General features: G+C 31.0%; 1 protein-coding gene across 1 annotated transcript in view; it reads right to left on the bottom strand.

Annotated features, from left to right (window-relative positions):
• Positions 1-21,247, bottom strand: part of LOC128995864 (uncharacterized) — a 236,206-nt gene that overhangs the window by 156,637 nt on the left and 58,322 nt on the right. The window contains exon 2 of the mRNA XM_054420889.1: positions 14,111-14,202. Within this exon, the coding sequence (XP_054276864.1) occupies positions 14,111-14,189 (79 nt within the window). The 5' untranslated portion in view covers positions 14,190-14,202. The remainder of the gene's footprint in view (positions 1-14,110; positions 14,203-21,247) is intronic.

Genomic DNA, 21,247 nt, shown 5'->3' with positions numbered 1-21,247 from the left:
AACGCTACTGTACGCTAAGCGTAGGGTGTTACATAATTATTTCATGCCTAGTCCGATTGATGATTTCCAGAATTTGAACCCGTGTCGTTGGGGGCGAACCCCCGTGCTCCATCAATAGACCATTTCGACGCCTTTCATCCAAACTAAAAAATCCATGACCGCGAAGAATCATGGGTTTAGAACCCTGCTTGAGCTTGGGTCTGTAGGTTATGTTATTAAGTAAAATGTCAATCGATATCTTAGGAGGGCATGACTCACTTTACCTCAACGGGAAAAATATTGACAAATTATTACAGAACAATGATTAATAAATTGTATAACAATCTGTCAAAAAGAGTTATATACCAATATAGCAAAACTTCCAATTACGACAAAAGTTACTTTATCGTCATATAATTTTTCTCTTCGAATCCTTCTATTACGTGGTTTCTAAGAGGAAATTCCTTTTTTGTAAAATATAGGAACCAAGCGGTTCCTTAGGCAGATTTACTAACCGTACACACTTTATGGACACAAAAGATGACTAAATTACTATTAACAATCACAAATACAATATTTATCGAGTTACTTATAATGTTACTGTATGCACGATTGGGGTAAAATTAATATTTCTTAACAATAATAAATTGTCATCTTGTGTTTAAAGTTACTCTAAATCAAGGTAGTTCTTGGATCTGATCCAATCACAAATATTATAATTGAATAACTATGCCAAACGGGAAAAATTATACTTAAAACCCCCTTAGGTATAAAAATCCACCACGTCACCTTTAAAATTTTAAAATTGTCTTCATTTAAAAATTTTAAAAATTACATATTTACAATTTTAGAAATCCTCTTTAACCTTTATACTTACACTTCACTTGATAAACTAATTCCTATGTCCCGATGCATATGAAAACTTTAAAGAGAAAGTCAGAAAACAAATTTGTATGCATTGTTTGTTCAGCATTGTTGTTTGTTTGAACGAAAAGCGCTTTGGAGTTGTTATTAGATTTACTAAGGGGGTGACACAAACAATTCAGTTAAAAGTATTATGTTCTCCTTGAATTATATTTGGTGGAGTTAGTGTATGGATTTTCCAGCATGCGACGACATACACAATGTTGTTTAAACCCGAAAAATATCATTGTGACGAATATTCATTGTTTGAAACTCCGTTTAGTTTAATTGTAATAGGTATTCGTTGTATCATAACCTAGTAAACACAAGTAGACTTCCCATCCCATTGCACACTGAGAAGCTCGTTTACTTGTTTAGTTCATGTCCGGTGACACTGATCGCTAGTTTTGACAAAGTTTTTTTTCTATTATTTTAGGGTTAATTTAATGATTTTTTATTTACTCTTTGGCTATATAATTAGGATTATGGTTTATGATTAGATCGTGTTATTTGGTTAAACGAGGTTTTATACTACTGAAATGACAAGAAACAAATTGTAAAACAAAACACGACCTCTACAGTGCACCGAACAGAACCAACAATACCATTGGCATCAGCTGTCCATTAGGATGAGATCTACTAAGGGAGTATGTTTTATCTAGAATTGTATATTCGAAGGTAAACCGCAATATTAAAAGTAATTATAATGCATTTTTATGTTGATTTTGTAATGGTCTCAATTGTTAAGGGCAATACTTTGAAATTGTCCCCGATTGCTGTGAATATCAAATTTTCCTGCTGAAGAACTTCAAATGTCAATACTTAACAGTTTCCACAAAAGAGTTGGTATTTCAGCCATAGCAATAAAATGTGAAAACCCTCTCATAACCTGTAAACTTTATTCGGGTTTTAAATGAATCTACTGACATTATGGGACTACATATACATAATTAATTTCTAATGATATAATATGATAATGCCACAACCCCTATGTCTAGCCTGAAGTGATGTGAAAACCAATCCTAGGCTCGTGCCTAGGACAAAAAACTATATAGTCCAATCATCCTTATGGCTTAGTAGGCGTCCTTAGATGACTTACACAAAGAACAACTGTGACAATCTTTCATTTATTAAAAAAGTATTAAATTGTAAGCCAAAGTTCTGCAAGTTATAATTCAACATAAAAGTACATTGATAAAAAAAAAAATTGGTTCAAGCAATAAACCGTAAACAAGACCATTTTACAATGGACATACAAAACAATTACAAACTGAAATTAGTTTATTTTTTTTAGAAAAAGATATATATATATATACTTTACAAATGAGATATGGTTTTTTTCCATTTAAACTCTATCGATACAAAGGACCTGTTATAATAAGAATTTTGAAAATATGTTTTATTGTTTTAAAAAAACGATAAACGATTGAATATTTATTAATCTTTATTTTTTATAACGTTGAATGTTTTGAATCTGCTCCAGATTTCCTTTTTGTTCCTGATAAACGCCTTAAGGGTACCAGATCAGGTCTGTACACAATGCCATTGAGCTGAAAACTCCCCCGATATCTGTTATTTGATCTCTATATTTGAACAACTAAACTCCGTAATTACTGAGAGACTTTTACTGTTTACAGTCAATGCTTTTGTGTTTGATTTTGATATAAACTGAATTGACATGTTTGATGTAAAATATTATCTAGGATTCTTTACTTTAAAATACTTAAAGGTTTTTCATTCATTAAATTGCTAATGTTGGTGTAAATAAATTTTAAAATCATTACCTCACTATTTTTGTAATTTATTTGCATTTTCGTGTTTTATAAAATTATAATTACACAATATTGGTGAAGCATTTGTTTACCAATTTATTTAAAGGTTTTTATTCAGATTTTACGGGGCCTTAATACACACAAATCTTGAGTTACGTCCCACATTCATAAGTCAAGTTTAGTAGTTTTATGTAGCAAGTATTATTGAAAGGACTGTCTGGTAAGTATTAATCTTATAGCAATTCTCGATTCATTTCCATTTTCAATGCTCATAAGGAAATGTAGAACATGTTATTTTATGTGGTAAAAGCAATTGCAAAATTAAAAAAATCATCTAATTAATTGTTGTAAGTAATTATTCCAACCATTTGATAGGCGTAAAGTAAGCTAGGTAGAATGTTTCAGGGATATTTTTTAAGTAGTAGTTATTGAAGTTTATTACAAAATAATACCTAGCTTTACTTCTTATAATGTTTAAGGATTTGTTCTGGTTGTTGTTTTTTAATTCCACAGTTTATTATAATATAAATTGATAGTTGCATAATTACGTTATAATTCCCTATTATCACGTTATAAATAACCTATCAAGATATAAATTTAAGACTCTAAACAAAACATTTGTTCTCATAATATTTCTCTAAGATAATAACTTAACTTTGTACATTGCTTGTTAAAAAAACGTATCTTCAAACATTTAGAAATGTTATTTCTTCCATCGTAAGCTTTTTAACACTTATAAAATAAAACTAAGTGAAACACTACACTACAGAAGTCGGTTTCTCAGAGAATACGTAGCAGCGATGTCTTGGGTTCAATCATGGTGTTCACTGCTAAATTTTATCATTTACAATTCACTCTTGTGTTGTACTGGGCCACTTCTTGTTTGCCTTATGAATTCAACACAAAGTCCCAAGGCCTAAGTTGACGGGAAAATATTAAAGTAGCCTTTGTAAAGAGGTTACCACCGAACTTATAAAGACGTTTCTCTTTTTTTAACCGACTTCCCCACTACCAACAAAAGGAGGAGGTTCTCAATTTGTTTGTGGCGATGTTTTTTTTTTCTATGTATGTTCACCAATTTCTCTGTGATTCTTTTACCGATCAGTGTGGTTCCACCACCAAAACAACCAGGAGAATTTCTATTTGGTACCTTATATATTATGTTTAAGTATAATATTTGTTTCGGTGAAAAATTCTGAAAACCTTAAATATTCAACATTTATTTTGTTTACATTTGTGCATATTGTTTACATTTGTGAAGAGAAGGCAATAAATAATGATAACATTCCTACAGCTGTTAGTTGAAACCATTTAAATGAAGCTAGAGACATTTCTTCATGAAACAGTTTCTTCATATTGATCAATAAACTATTTCTTGCCATGCATTTTGTTTTGGTTACTATAAAAAATGTATTTTAACGTTTGATCTGATAATATTATTTATATTTTTATTTATTTATTTATATATTTATATTTATATATTTATGTTTTTCTGATAATATTAGTAATATATTCTCTACCCAGTTACTATAACATATCAATAATATTATGCCTGCTTCGGAAAGTCCTAGAGGAAGATGATTTGCAATTTCGACTAGGCTATATCTTGAGCAAACAAAACCCCCTACATGACTTACACCACTTTTAGCTGAACCAATCTTTCATATAATATTTTCCAAAGGTACTATACGTGTTATCAACCAATTTTCCACTTTTGAGAGATTTTTTAGTGCTGGTAGCTGAGGAATATCTTTCATATTGTTTCAAAACGCTTGAGACGTTACTGTATTTATTTTTATAATGTAGAAGCACACCGATTTCAGGAATTGATGATGTCTGACATTTCAATGTATCAAGAAAAGACAATTAGTTTTTCATTAGGCCTAATGTAATGGACAACACTTTCTTTCTTAAGGAATATCTAAAAATGTTCATTTTCATACCCATTGATTGTAACCTGAACAGGTGACTCAAGCAGTTTTAAAATAAAGATTGTTCTGTGGAACTTTTGATTGTTTCAAATAGTTTTGCTTGTCAAAAAACCTCAAATAATTAATATATAAAAAATTATACAGTCACTAAAAATCATGAAATAATTTATTTTTGTAAAAAAATACAACCGACTTCAAACGCTCTAAAAAGAATGAAATAATTTCAATAAAGTAAACTTATGTATTAGGCAAGATCACGTATTTCAAGTCGGCGCGGCTCAAACTGCAAATATGATTGAAATTAAATATTGTGTGTGTATTTTGAAAATCAATAAATTGCAGCTGGATAACATAAACATATATAAAACATACTGAACTGTTTTGTTTATATATTAAAGGAAATATTTTCTTGTATTTTATGTTAACTTCAGAATAAATGCATTATGAAAATAACACACACAAATGTTCTATATGAATAGGAAAATAATTTAGTTTGATATTATGATAGGGAAAAGAAGCTAGTTTGGTATTAAAACGTTACTTTTCCATGTTAGAATCATTTAAATGCGTTATAATCTTTTTAAAGATGCTCGTTAATACCACTATAATGCCGATCTCTGATTACGGTAATAAAATGACACTTAACGCATAACTATGAAAAAGACATGCAGATTAACAATTTTAGTTATAGATAGTCACCTGCAATATGGACACCCTCTTTCAATTTTGTATCAAAAATCATCATAGAGCCGCGCCGACTTAAAATACGTGAGCTTTCCTAATACAAAAGTTTACTTTATTGAAATTATTTCATTCTTTTTAGAGCGTTTGAAGTCGGTTGTATTTTTTTACAAAAATAAATTATTAGCAGTGGGAACTACTTTTAAAACCACTATTTAAATTAACATTCATTATCTGTCGGAGTAAATAAAAAATTATAGTACCTGCAAAAGTATCGAAGTACAGAAAACCTTTTTTTGTTTTTGTGATTTAATTATAATTAAGTAACCGTTGTGTCATACCTTTACATACTTCTAAATGTATTAGACAAAACACATGGTATAATATGTGCATGAGGGTAAAGCTTTCATAATAGCATAAGTTATTAAATCAGGATGGGATTCAGGGTCCTGTTATCAAGTCCGGCAAAGTTTGCATACATTAGCTGAGGAGGGATAAACAACCCTATGTAGAAGCTTTTAGTTTACGCTTGACCCAATTTAATTCCTCCTCTAAATCTGTTTGGGTTTTGTAAAAGTATTTCTCTCTTATAAAACATTTTCTCCGGTATAATTTGTAATGTATTATTATTAATATATTATAATATATTATTAATATATGTAATGTATTATTATTATTCCTTCGATGACTTTGAAATTTACAACTGGGGAAATCTTTCATTGTACAAAACAATACTAAATTTTAAGCCAAAATTCTACAAGTTATAATTCAACATACAAGTACATTGATTCATGAAAAAATAGGTTCAAGCAATAAACCGTAAACAAAACCGTTCTACAATGAGCATACAAAACAATTACAAACTGAAATCGGTTTATTTTTTTAGAATATCGATACAAAGGACCTGTTATAATGAGAATTATAAAAATGTGTTTTATTATTTTTAAAAATTATTTTAAAAACTGTAAACGATTACACATTTATTGATCTTTATTTTTCTAACGTTGAAAGTTTTGAATCTGCTCCATATTTTCTTTTTGTTCCTGATAAACGCCTTAAGGGTACCAGATCAGGTCTGTACACAATGCCATTGAGCTGAAAACTCCCCCGATATCTGTTATTTGATCTCTATATTTGAACAACTAAACTCCGTAATTACTGAGAGAGATTTACTGTTTACAGTCAATGCTTTTGTATTTGATTTTGATATAAAGTGGATTGACATGTTTGACGATGTAAAATATGATCTGGGATTCCTTACTTAAAAATATTTAAAGGTTTTTCGTTCATTGTATTGTTAATATTGGTTTAAATAAATTTTAAAATCATTACCTCACTATTTTTGTAACTAATTTGAATTCATATGTTTTATAAAATACAAGATACAAAATATTGTTGAAGTATTTGTTTCACAATTTATTTAGAGGTTTTTTTCGGTTTTTATTTAGAGTTTCCTCCTACATTCATAAGTCAAGTGTAGTAGTTTTATGTAGCAAGTATTATTGTAAGGACTGTCTGGTAAGTATTAATTTTATAGCATGTCTCGATTCATTTCCGTTCTCGATACTCATCAGTAATGCATACACGTATATGGTAAAAGCAATTTCAAAATTTTAATAACTCATCTAATTAGTCGTTGTAAGCAATTACTCCAACCATTTGATAAAGGCGTTAAGTATCCCGTAATTAGGATGTGTAAGAGCTATTTTTAAAGTAGTAGGTATTGAATTTTATTACGAAATGATAGTTAGAATTACTTCTTATAATGTTTAAGGATTTGTTCTAGTTGTTATAGTTTTCAACCTATTATCACATTATAAATAACCTACCGAGATATCAATTTGAAATTACAACACATAATTTTGTCTAATATTTGTCAGAGATAATAACCTAACTTTGTAGATTACTTGTTTAAAAACGTATCTTCAAACATTTAGAAATGCTATTTCTTCCATCGTAAGCTTTTAAACACTTATGAAATAAAACTAAGTGATAGATTCTAGAGTATAGAAGCCGGTTTCTTAGAGAATCTGTGGCAGCGATGTCTTGGGTTCAATCATGGTGTTCACTGCTAAATTTTATCATTTACAATTCACTCTTGTGTTGTGCTGGGTCAATTATAGTTTGCCTTATGAATTCAACACAAAGGCCCAAGGACCATGTGGACGGGGAAATATTAAAGTAGCTTTTGTAAAGAGGTTTCCAAACTTTAAAAAAATCTATTTTAGCATTGGGGACTACTGTAAATACCACTATTTATATTAACATTCATTATCGGTCGATGAATGTAATAAATTATGGTACCTGAAAAAGTATCGAAGTACAGAAAACCTTTCTTTGTTTTTATGAATTACACATCATTAAGTAACCGTTGTGTCATACCTTTACATACTTCTAAATGTGAATGTGCATGAGGGGAAAGCTTTCATAATAGCATAAGTTATTAAATCAGGATGGGATTCAGGGTCCTGTTATCAAGTCCGGCAAAGTTTGCATACATTAGCTGAGGAAAGATAAACAACCCTATGTAGAAGCTTTTAGTTTACGCTTGACCCAATTTAATTCCTCCTCTAAATCTGTTTGGGTTTTGTAAAAGTATTTCTCTCTTCTAAAACATTTTCTCCAGTATAATTTGTAATGCATTGTTGTTAAGTTGGGCTCGTTTTATTTTCTAGATAGGAATGCTTTTAGAAGCACAAGTGTGTATTTGGGCTTTCCTATTCCTATTTAATATGAAATTCTATCACTACAACCATTAAAAAAAATTAATATAATTTATCACGTTTTATATTTTGAACGGATAAACTTTGGACCTAAAACTTCGTAAATACTACAATAAAAAAAATACTAAAATGCAATAATAAAGGAACCTTGGACACCTAAACCATTCCTGTAGAATTTAAGTTTTTGTATTGAAATAATTATATAAGTTGTATAAGTAATTGTATAGTTGTAAATAAGTCGTAAACAACTTCAATTACACTAATATTCTAATAAAAATACACTAAAATTAAGTAACGTTTAAAAAAATACCTGTAATGACACAGTATAACTGTTAACGTAAAAAGTAAGCTATTCGTAAAGCAGTTTGTAAACCTTCAATATTAATCCTTTACTAAAAAGCTATGGTAGATGGGGCTGTCTGTGTCCAGATATATGAGTCATACTGACCCGAACACTAATATATCGCAGGGCCTGTGTGTTCTATGCGACCAACTACTGCCATAACTCTGCTTTCGACAGCTAAGCACTGGCTTTCAACAGTAAAATACTGGGATGTTTATTTACGTTCCATTAAAATTTGAAAAACTGATCATATTCAAACAATATCATTAATACCTTAAGAAATAATGGAATTAAATATAACGCATATACCATACGCGACTACCCACTACTACTATATGTATTTATGCTGTATGTATGTAGTGTGCGACTATATGTATTTAATTTTTGAGGCGGCCACTTTTAACATACGCATAATTGTAAGAAATTTTTTATACTATGAAACTAATGCTATGTTTAAAACGATTTATGGCGTATAATATTTGTCTATTGATACAAATAGACATTCCATCCCCATGTTTAAGTTGTCGGCATGTTTTCAATAAAAGTCTTCATAGTTCGTGTGTTGATCGATAGTTTAGGCTGACCTATATTACTAATTTCTGTCAAATCGACACACATTTTTACCAATCAAACTGACAGAATGAGTAATTGTGAGCCTTAGAAACTGTTAAGACCCATCAACTTTGTCAGCGACGCGAAACAAGGTGTAGAACATATAATTTTAGACACTAGTGCATTCTGTTACTGGCTCACAAAACTAAGTTTTTAATAAAAATTGGCAACAGCTAGTCCATATACTGTAGATGTCTAATTGAGTATACCATAGTCAATGGTATAATATCGTTTAATGTAATAGACTGTAGCAACAACATACTGAGTAAAGTTACTACACTATGAATATGGGTTTCCCCTATAATGTATTATTTGCTATAGTATTGGCAAAGATAATATGTTTTATGTTTAACGATAAATTATTAACACAATTATTGAAAATAAGTCATATACTATTGTAAACATTAATTTTCAACAAGTATTTGAAAATTATTAATCTAATATACAATAATTAAAGTCCGGAAATTTTATTTCCAAGCTAGAGTATATTAATAGAGTGATAAACAAATAGCTATGCTGCATACAAGCTGTGTATGTAGGTTAGCACTGTTGGATGAAACAAAGTTTGCATACATTGACTTTGAAACGACAAACAACCTAGGTGACAGAAGCTTTCAGTCCTGGCTTGACCTAATTTTATCTATTTAGATTCATAGACTCATAGAAGGTTTAATCTCGTCTCTTGTCGAACTAGTCATTTGTACACGAATAAACATTCAAGAGTATTGAATATGCATACAACAATACAATTTCAAAGGATGTGAGAGACATACAGTATGACTGTATCTTTTTACGGTCATTACTCGAGTCACTAGATGAAATACTTAAATAAATAGAAATGAAAGAGGATGAGAGATCTAACAGACTTTCCATGAGTAACCTAACACAATACCTACAGCTGATTTGCAAAATTTATCTTATGATATTGAAATATTGCATCTCGCATAGGAGCTTCTAGCAAATATTTCAAAAATTTGTATTTTACAATCAATACAATCAATAGTTCATAAAAAGTAATTTGCATTAACCATTGTTCATACTTTTTTCATTTCATCATAATGTCTATTAATATCAATTAAAAAAGCCTTTAGTAAATAAATTGAACGAAAATAATTGAATTATACGCGAATTGACCATGTTTACTAAACTATCATTTTCATACTTAAAATTTTACACATTTCTGTTTACTTAAAACTTTTTTTACTATTCTTTATATTAAAATCTTATTGTTTTTTTATCGGAATAAATTCAAGACTATGTAAAACAAATCCAGGTGCCGATAGCTAATTTGAAACTTGAAATATCTCAGTCTTCGAATAATTTATCAGCAAAAATATAGCAAGGAAGCTTAGAGAACCCTAAAGAATCAGATTTAACACGGGGTATATTTGGTTATGGCGGACAGGCTGCTATAACGACCCGAGATTACGTGTGAGCTTGAGTTTGCATACATTACTTTTTGTCGACCAAACACCACAACGTTGCAAACCTATGTTCAACCTTATCTCCCTCGGTATAATATAAACTGCATTTACCTAATCGGGTGAATCTAGTTGGAAATAATCTTCTTTATCCCAACAATATTTTTATAATTTTTTTTGTCCCACCTTCACATCCTAGGATGCTAGTTCTAGCCCGGAAATGGTTTACACATTACTTGGTTTACTATCTACTAAATGGTTTACTATACTAAATGGTTTACCATCTTGACTATAGATGGTTGTGGCTTTATCACATTAAAAACTCAATTGGTGGCGGGATGTGAACCCTGGACCTCAGGTGCCGAAGGCCCGCGTTCTACCACTAGACCAGCTCGTTCCGTGTATAATGTTCAACCTTACACATTTGAACATCGTTTGCAGGAAAAAAATGTTATAGTTGTTTGGTGTGTTGTATTTGTTTAACATATTTAATGGTCACCTCACTAATATCTATCGTCAACAGTTTTTTTAAATAAATGTTTAATTTGTCAAAATATACTTTAAGTACTTGTAGAATTCATGCTATGGTGGCTTCTTTTAACCTTGCATTCGCCCGTCCACATACACTAACTGCCCGTGTTTTTAATTGCACGTAAGTGGAAAGTATCCAGCAAGGCAAAGGATGAGCCAGTACAGCACGGAGGTGAACTATAGCCTACTGATATAATGTTTACGGCAGTGACGGGATTCGATCCCACGACAGCCTTGGATTTGAAGTCCGTGTCAGCACCGACTCACCAAAATATATAGTTTTCAAAATTTTAATTAGCAATAAATTTATTTGAAGTTTACTTTTGCTTACGCTTTATCTGCGTAATAGATTATTTTAGACAATTTCTATCACCTTTTTTATTGTTATGTAACAAATTAGCAATAATCCCTATAATCACGTCACGTATTACACTTTTGCTTCTGTATATTTTGAAAACTGTCAAAATACAACAGGGCTGTTTTGATCAAGACGTATAAGTTAAACTTATTGCAAGTGAATAAAAATATTTAAAATAATTGTTTACTAATTAGGTTAAAATAAATAATTATCAAAATAAGAATACTTTATTATTTGTCGATGTTTTTCCTTCCTCCCATAAAAAATAAATATCCTTCATACAAAATGTCGTCAGCAAAGAAATATTACTGATTACCGTTCTTTATATACTAGTTGCATAAAATACCGTTCCAAGGTACAATATTTTATTTCATAATTGCAAGAAGGCATGCAATTGGCAGATAAGAACTTCAACGAAATATCCTTGGCCTAGATAAGTTTAAACCGGAACATTATTGCCAAGAACTTTGTACCTTCAAACAAAATACTACCATTAAATATGGCGTGTTATTTGGTTCAACAACTGCTTGTAAGTTTGTTGATTTTATTGATCAAACTTATGACAATGTTTCGATTGTAATGATGTCAAAAGGGACATTAACATACCTTCTCATGAGGATGTTTCAAAAATTTTGCTCGATTACGACAGGTTTTCGAAATTTATTTTTACTTTTCAACCAATATTTAAGATAATTAGATAAATTATCATATAATATACTAATAAAAACATTACACATAAATTTTTAGTTTCAACCAATCTTTTGTCAGCTAATGGTTTTTCCTATTTATTACAACATATGTAACATTTATTGTTATACATTTTACCTTCATACTAAAGTACACATAACTCTTATTTTCCTATTTTCATACTTTTAAGTTCAAACTACAAACGTCTAGTGCTACAGATTACAGAATTCTCTAGGAAAAATCAGAGCTGCAAAAATGATAACTTTAACAAACACTTAAAAATTCAATTTAAAATTATAGTTATAAAAACACCAGTACATGAACAACTTTAAAATTGAAGTATTTCTTAAATGTTTAGGTAACAATAAAATCTAAACTTACTTTGAATACTTGAGTTTTATTTAAAACAGCAAAAATGAGGTTTGCTTTAGAGAATGCTCGATATTGTTTTGACAACGCCATTCTCTCGTGAGTCGCACAATTGAATAAACAACACAGTTTTTGACATACCACTCTTGGAACGGAGCATTGAAAATCATCGAACCAATTTTTGATTTGTGTTCAGACTTTTTATATTTCAAACAAAGCAGTGAAATCAAATATCAATAACTGCAGTTGTCGTTTGGACACGAATGAATAAAAGAGTGTTTGGAATAGAAAATATTTTGTATTTTTTGTCACTGCAACAAAAAACAGATTTTTATAATGTCTAGTCACTATAATAAGTTTGCATTTAAAAAGCTTAAAGTATTATTTTTTCGTTCAGGAATATCTGAAAATTCTTAGTTAGTCCAAACGTTTTCCCGCATGAAATGCATGAATAATTTTGAATTTATAGTTTAACGATTATTGTTAGTATGCGGTTTATTCATGAAAACACTCAAAATGCTGTATAACGAAACCAACATGCAGCTCTCTCTCCGCAGTTTTTTTTATTATTATCTTACTATAGTGTTGGTTTATTAATATATCTTTAAACCCATTTCACATATTGGTTAAAAATTATAATTAGCTTGGTTAGGTTAGGTAAGGTTAGTTTAGTTTAGGTTAGGTTAGTTTAGGTTAGGTTAAATATCATTAACATTGTTTTTTACCAAATCACAAAGTGTTCCTAAGAGTTAGGTTAGATAAGGTTAGGTTAGATTAGGTTAAGGTTAGGTAGCTAAGGTTAGGTCGTGTCTTCAAGTCAATCAGGATTTATTGAACACACTTTCTTTGATCAATGCACATCCTAACACATAAACATACCATTTTTAGATATAGGTACTAATTTACTCGGAAAAAAGATTATACCAAATTCAATATTTACTTTTTACTTTATACCTACTTATGCATTTTATTTTAATCATAAAGAACGTGTTTTATTTCTCACGCCATTCTAATAAGAACCTTGTAGCCTAACTTTAAAGACGTATTTATTTATAGATTAATTGCAAAGCGACATGCAAATCCCAATCATAAACTTCCCCCGTTGTCCTTGGCACAGAAAATAACTATTTTTATATACAGCAACGGAGTAATATCACAGTTAATTATATTATTTAAAAGTAATCTTTAGGTAGATGGAAACAACTAGTCTCTTGGAAGCTTTTAAAGATGGAAAACTAATTACAATGAGTTTAATATACGGGGATCTTGCAGCAGTAAGCGCAGTTTTTTTTATGTAAAAAAAGTTTAAAATAAACCAATAACGTTTAGTCTTTCCTTTGTCCGTCCAGATAAACTACAGATCTGTGCGTGGAACGTATCCAGCAAAGCAAGGGGTGAGTCGGTACAGTACGAAGGTGAACTGTATTGACGGCAGGAACCAGGATTCGAACCAACGACATCGCTGCATTGTCCTCGAAGTTAGTGTCGCTACCGACTGAGCCACTGACTCACTAGCTAATTCGTGTTATCGTTTTTTTACAATAGCGTTATAATAATTAAACATCAAATTTAAAAAGTGGCATGCTAAACAAGATTTTCTGCTTAAAATAACAAAAATTCTATAGGATTTCTCAATTGTAAATAGCAAAATATAAATAAGTTTAAGGATCATTATTGTGAAATATAAATAATACATCACATTTTCGCTTCGCACGACTGCGGAAAATAACGACCATAATAGGTAGGTACTAGTTTATTATTGTTTATTATTTCTACTATCATCATAAATATTTATATTACCTTTAGCTACTCTTGATCCAAGGCACTGTATGAGAAGCCAGACGACACATGCGGTGATAGAAGTCGCCATTCCGTTCATCTTTCAGCGAAACCTGAAACATATTTTTACTTGTTTAATCTTACTGCATCCACAATCATTAATTCAATCAAATATAATTAATTGAGATGGGGACGCCACCTAGTTGCGTATTTCCACCCAAATTGAAAGATGAGTGCAGAATGGTGTGAGAAGATATTTTGTGTAGCTTTGTTACTGTCTAAGATCAGCTATTGAATTGGCCAGGATTTGTATGTCCCAATGATCAGGGACAGCTAGAAAAAATCCCTTGATGTTCATACTGAATAACTATACACGCCAATCAAAATATAAAAAAATTAAGGTAATTTTCAGATATATTAGGAGAGTAAGTTTTTTAGGAATCACGAAAATACAAGAAATATACAGTTTCAGCCAAACCGTTTCGTACCAAACGCATTAATTCTGAATGATGTGGGTGCATAATTAACCAAAAGCGTTTAAATTATGCCGAATTTAAAAAAGAGACATTTGAATAAAAGCTCCATTTTGTGAAGGTTGAGTGCAGCTGCGTTGGTCACAAAGGTTTATCAGCTGGAGTGCACAACAATGGCGACGAGCTATGGAGGTAATTATGCGCTCACAATCATTTAAGTAAAAAAAATACATGAAGAAAGTGATTTTACGGTTGAACAAGATGATGTAGAAATGACAAAACCAGTAAAGTTCCAAAATTCTATAAAGGTTTTAGTTTTGAAATATGTCAATAATAGTTTCCAACCAAAAATAGGTCACCAGGGGTGTATAACAATTAAAAAACTACAAAGACAATTTTTAACCCTACAGTTTACTAGCTATTTAAATAACAACAAGAGGATCGACCTGCGAATTCACGGGTGTACATAAGCCAAGATTAAATTAATTTAATCAACTTTTACTTTATACTTCATTTAAAGCGGTCAAGTACGAGAAATTGTCATCTGAAAGGATGTTAAAAGCAGTGGAACCTTTTGGCTGAGTTGGGTACGGTTGTACCTGAACTCGCCGCTCTCTTTCACAACGTCTTTAACACGTTAATACTTTACTTAAATACTTTTCAATGATATAACGACCTGTTAAAGATCGTGACAACCTCTTGGAACGAACAACATACATGGTTTGTTAATGTCATATTCATCGTGTTTCGAACACCTTTAATCACTCACTTGTATCAAACAGCTAGAAATATCACTGTTCATTCACCGCACCTCTTTTAAGAACATAAAAGTAAATACTAAAATAAGTAAAAAAAATGTAAATAAACAAACTATTGTTAATTGCATTTGCCAGCTGGCGTTCACTAAATTAATCAAATAACTTTAACTTCCAAAACATGCAAGGCAAAGCCCTTTGGAAATCAGCCTGTGGGGCAGAGTCCTTAGGGAGTTCGTCTATATCAATACTTTTCGGCAAATCTACACACTCTCACCTTCATTTTGATATGCAATATGCCTATATTTCTTTTTGGTAAATGGCCTTTAACAATTTACATAAAATTTGATTGTATCACTTAAATAATATAATAGATTATAGATTACTCTGGTGTTAAAATATTTTGAAATGGTAAAAAAACTCATCGGCGGCTGTCCTCGCTTACTCACCCCTTAATCCAGAAGAAGGTAGGAAAACTTAATTGAAGATTGGATTCAGTCTAGGTTAGGTTGGGTTAGGTTAGGTCAAGAAGAAGGTGGGCAAACTTAATTGAAGATTGGATTCAGTCTAGGTTAGGTTGAGTTAGGAGTTATTTTCGTTTCACTATTCAAAAACAGACAACGACACTTTGCCACTTATCCTATGAAATGTGTTTGGTAATTGATATTAACGTAGCTTAATATCAATTACCAATTTTAAACTACACAATCCAAAATACAATACGATATCAATTATTTACGCACTAATGACGTCCACGTTATCTAACTGAGTTGGCTGCATGTAACGAAATCTATAGGAGAGTAAATAACCCTATTGAAGGGGGGGGGGGGAAGTGGTCTTGTTTTGTTAATTGAAAGTTAATCACACTGGCCAATATAGCAGCGGAAGCCTGGCTTTGTCGACCCGTCCGTTTATACGTGTGCATTGACCACAATAGTATGAGATAGAAGCTTTACTGCCATGGAAATGAGCGTGTTCGCACTATATGGAAGGCATAATGCCGAAAATTGTCTTAAAAGTATTGTTACTTAATAATACTTAGGTTCAGGAAATTTTTTTTGAAAATAAGTGGCCATAGGTAAAAAGAATGTTACAGTTCAATTGGTGAAATGGTGATGTATTAAGATTAATGTGTTGTGCTAAAATATATTGACTGCAAGTTGTAAAACGTTAAGTTCCAGAGTGAGAGCACAACGTGTATATGTGATTTTGAAAACTGACTTTTATTATAATGTACAGATGGATGGATTTTTTAAATTAAACAAAACTTAACTACGTTAACCTTTCATAGAGTGAGCTACTTAAAAATATATTGTATCACAAATTTTCTTATAATAAATCCTATAGTCTAAAACAAGCGCGTATACAGACAAACTTTTATTTTCGTTCAAGGATGTTTAATATTTTGTTTAGACTGAGATATTTGGCCACGAGAAATCGATTGGGTTTGGTCACAAGGCTGGGAAAAATCCCGCTTTCACCCTACAGCCCCAAGTGTCCATGCTATCGTCAATACATTTTTTAAACAGCTGATACAGGTAATTTTTATTGCAATCTATGAATTTACAAAGGTGTCTTAAAAAGTTTCTTTTGTATCATCCACAATTTTTCTGCATTGATTACTGGAAATAATAAATAGTTATTTAGCTAAATAACTTATTGAATAAATTTAATACTTAATCAAATCCGAGCAAAGCTCGATCTCCTGGTTCTAATGTAATACTTTGTAGGATAAGCCAAAGAGTATGGGCTTAGAATTTGTTGAAATGTTATTTGTGAATGAAATAATGGTTTTTGTAGAGTATGAAAAAAGTAAACATTATTTTACAATGGTTACAGATGGGTTATATGATTTGATGGAGCAAAACAGAATTCGTATGTTTGACATGTGTTCCAATTTTAAAAGAAGGACACAGTTATTCTTTTTTTTAATTTATTCAAGTATGCCTACATTTAGATGAGTGCCCACCGAAACCCACGTAGTATTATTACTTTTAATCATTAAAACTATTTTAGGGTTTTTAATACTGTAGTAATCAATCTAAAATTGTTTTGTAACTAGCCAAATAAGTAGTTAAAAGGACTGTACACAAGCCAGTAAAAAGATTACCTGTTGTATTACCGTTTTTATAATAATGTAATAATATGGTTAGCCGAAGTAAAAACAATAAAAGCATATACAATATTGTTATTCTACAGCCATGATCCTACTACCGCTTTTAAAAAAGAAACTTGACACAGCACATATGTTTTAATATAAATATTAATCTGGATTCAGAACTTGCGAAAAAGTACCAACCATACTTTTATATAACATGAATATATTTAAAATTAATGTACACGAGCCACGTTTAGTATTTGATTTGAAACAAAAGTGGAAATATAAATTGAAATATAGTACTTGCACACTCCATTAATATCTTTTTCTACGGTTGGTAACTAAAATTCTGCTTAGCTATTTAAAAATTGTCAATTCTTGTTTGAATTTAAAATAACAGGACTTCCTTAAAGTATTACTTACTAATCACCCGTTTTAGGCGTTAAATGTCCTATTTGGATGTAATTACTCTGTTAAGCCTCACACACATAATCATTAATACAAAAACTATATTTTTAAGTTTATGTGGTTAGCAAACCACCAAAATAGGATATACATAGTTTAATTAGTTTTAAAATAAAACATTTCAATCAAATTGATAGGCAATATACTTTTTATTAACGAGAAAATTAAACAGTTACTGCATTCAATTTACAGGCCGAGTTTTGTTAATTGAAAATTAATCGTAACGTTCAATACCCTCTGAGAGAATGTTGGCCGTGCAATCAGATGCAACAGTTTTATTGCGAAACAATTTGGGAGAGAATTTATTTTCAAATTGTTTCAACACAATGAATGGCATTCCAATCAATGTGCAATATTTTCAAATGACCAATTAACCAGCTCATTTTCCCACTAAATAGTGTTTAATTTGTTATAAAGTAAAACATCTTATATTTTCAAGATGTAAATATGTTTCAACATTGATTTTGTATAAAGTTTCTAGATTTTGGTTGTGATAATAAGTAACTCCTATAAAATATGCCATTAATATAACAGAAATATTGTATAGATTTTTTTTTAATATCCCGATATTGAAACTACATTTGAAACATTTTGTAGGTTAAAACAATGGATAATTTGGCGTAATGAGGCGTTGCTGTAAGCTTAATTAATGTTCGGGGAGAAAATTCCAAAACATTTCAATTTAAATCACTACAGTGTTATTCTTATAGAGAATAAGTAATGATTGTAGGTTGCTTTCATTAAATTTAAGAATGAATAATCCTACGACATAGTTATGTAAAATATATTTACCTACGACCGTTTTTTAAAGTAGCCATTTCAGTCCAGTTCTTAGAATTGAAAAGATTCACTTTCCAGCTGTTTACTTTCATATCCGCATAGTTTCATTTCATATCCGCATAGTTTTCTCATATCCACACAGGTAACGGACCAATGAGGTTCAAGTATTGAGAGAAAAGAATTAAAATTGTAATGCTTCGAACGTCAACTAATCAGCTGATCAGCTGATCAGTTGACCAATTTAATTGTTGATCCGACTTGTTCATGTTGATACTCGCGTATTCTTAATTAAGTTGGTGGAAGTCCAAAAATAAATGAAATATTTGCCGAATTGTACCTGATACAATATTATTTATGGTAAGAATGCTGCTAGCAATGTAATATTTAACGAAGTTTAACAAACACGTAATTACAGGAAATCAGCTGATTATACAACAAGTCGTTGCATCACTTTCAGTGGCAATGACAATACACGAAAACATAACCTCTCTAAAAAGTTATCAGTAGTGATTGTTAGTAATTAAATCCAGATTGATAGTAATTAAAAAACGGTCGTAGGTAAAGTAGTGTACGCAACTCGCGTTAATAGTCTTTACAACACTCGTAGAAGTTTTTAAGGCACTCGCCAAGGCTCGTGCCTTAAATTTTCTACTCGTGTCGTAAAGACTCACTTAACGCAATCGTTGCGTAAACTACTATTAATTTCTTTGGATCAGCTGTCTGAAATTTTGAAATATGAGCATTTGGCAGTTCTGGTTGTTTACATTTAAATGCCAATGCAAAGGTAAACATTGGGAAATTTCTCATGTTTCCATGGAGTCCAATTTATATTTACTTTTGAAAACCTCACCTGAAGACTTTGGCCCAAGATGATCTCAGGGAAGTCAATAGGTCTATGATATTCTTAGGTATGTGGACAATCTTTGTGCTATGTTTGGGCTGTGTCGGTTTAGTATTTTAGTCGTTGCAGCCGGACAAACAGACACCACCTCAATTTTATAATAGTATAGATAGATAAGTAAAATTGTAGGTTGCTTGTTATAGGATATATTATTTTGATAAATTTGTCTACCTCATTTATATCCCAACTTTCTAAAGTATTACAAAAAACGGACTTTATTACCTCCCCTGTTGCAGCAAACCTAAATACTCGATAAACCTTATGTGATTTAAATAGGAAAGATATTGGACATGTTTCTGGAAATATTTTAGTGTAAGTAATACTCAAGTTATGGCGTGCACTATTGTCATCATATATGTATATATGGTTTTTTTACGGATGACGATGATTTTGGCCTATGTGTACATCAAAATGTAAAAACATTCCCCGGTCTAATAACATTAGTACCTCTACGTCGATATCTAATTACTTGGAACATTTTAAAAAATATTATTATATTTGATGTATAAGTACCTAAAAGTCACGTGAATATACTTTTCATATAATTGTAATGAAAAAAATCCGGTTTTAAGATTTATATTTACAATTTACGAAGACAAGGGATTAAGTAAAAGAGGCTTATCTGGAAACAGCGAGTCAGTAATCGTAACTTTTAATGTTAAGCAAAGTGCCTTGTGAACCATCCGCTCTAATGGAATGAGCGAGTTTACGGCGTAAATGATAACAAATAATTTACAAAGATATTTTGTAAGCTTTTTAAGTATTACTGGCAGAGAAATGTGTTTTACGTTGAAAAATAGCAGGCAGTAACAACTCGTTTAAATTATGATCATGCAAAAATATATGCGAAAAAGAAGGTGCTTCTTTTCACATTGCATACAACTCAACTTGAATAAAAAATTGTTTCCAAAAGTCATTTTATTGGTTTGCACTTTAATATATGTATTATGGTAACCAAGATGATATTTTCTGACATTCTGACTTTTGACAATATAAAAGCTGTTAAGGGAAAGAGGAGAAGCATGTGTTGTGGTGTATTAGACCACGTCTGATAACAATAACTAAAATATATTTGTGGACCACTGAAGGCAAACAGAACAGTAGTAATGGAATATCAGAGTGGAGATATTCTAGATCAACAGGGTGCAGTATTGATCAGACTACGCTCCACGTCTACTTCACTTGAACACACATTGTTCATGTTCAATGTTTATATGTTGATCCACCACTCACTTGCTCTATGAGGTTTGTCATTGTTGTTGCATGACTAGGTATTACAGCACAACGAAATTATCTAGGAAGTGATGGACTTGGAAGCTAAATAAAAACTGAATCGTCGTCTTGATTTAGGCATACTTCAACATACCCATGATAAATTTATTTTTGGTAATTCTCTACCCCCATATTTTTTCAAGTTAAAACGCCATAAGTATCTTCCAGTACTGTAAACGGGTGGGTCAGGATAGAACTAAGGATTAGCCTAAAACTAAGATTCTGCAGTGTTACATACGGTGCATAAAACATATATTTCCTATAACTGAATGGAAATGATCACATTGCCATACATGCAAACAGTACGCAAAATAGCTCACTACAACTCTAGAGCGGGAATGTATCATTCCCGCTCCCTAATCAGCTGATTTTACAGTTGGTATTTCTACACCTGCCACCACCACGGATCCGATA

The sequence above is a fragment of the Macrosteles quadrilineatus genome, unplaced genomic scaffold, assembly GCF_028750875.1.
Source record: "Macrosteles quadrilineatus isolate MER2022 unplaced genomic scaffold, UCM_ALF_1.0 Scaffold_5__1_contigs__length_97177068, whole genome shotgun sequence".
NCBI classification, from domain to species: domain Eukaryota; kingdom Metazoa; phylum Arthropoda; class Insecta; order Hemiptera; family Cicadellidae; genus Macrosteles; species Macrosteles quadrilineatus.
This window is presented reverse-complemented; position numbering and strand designations above follow the sequence as displayed.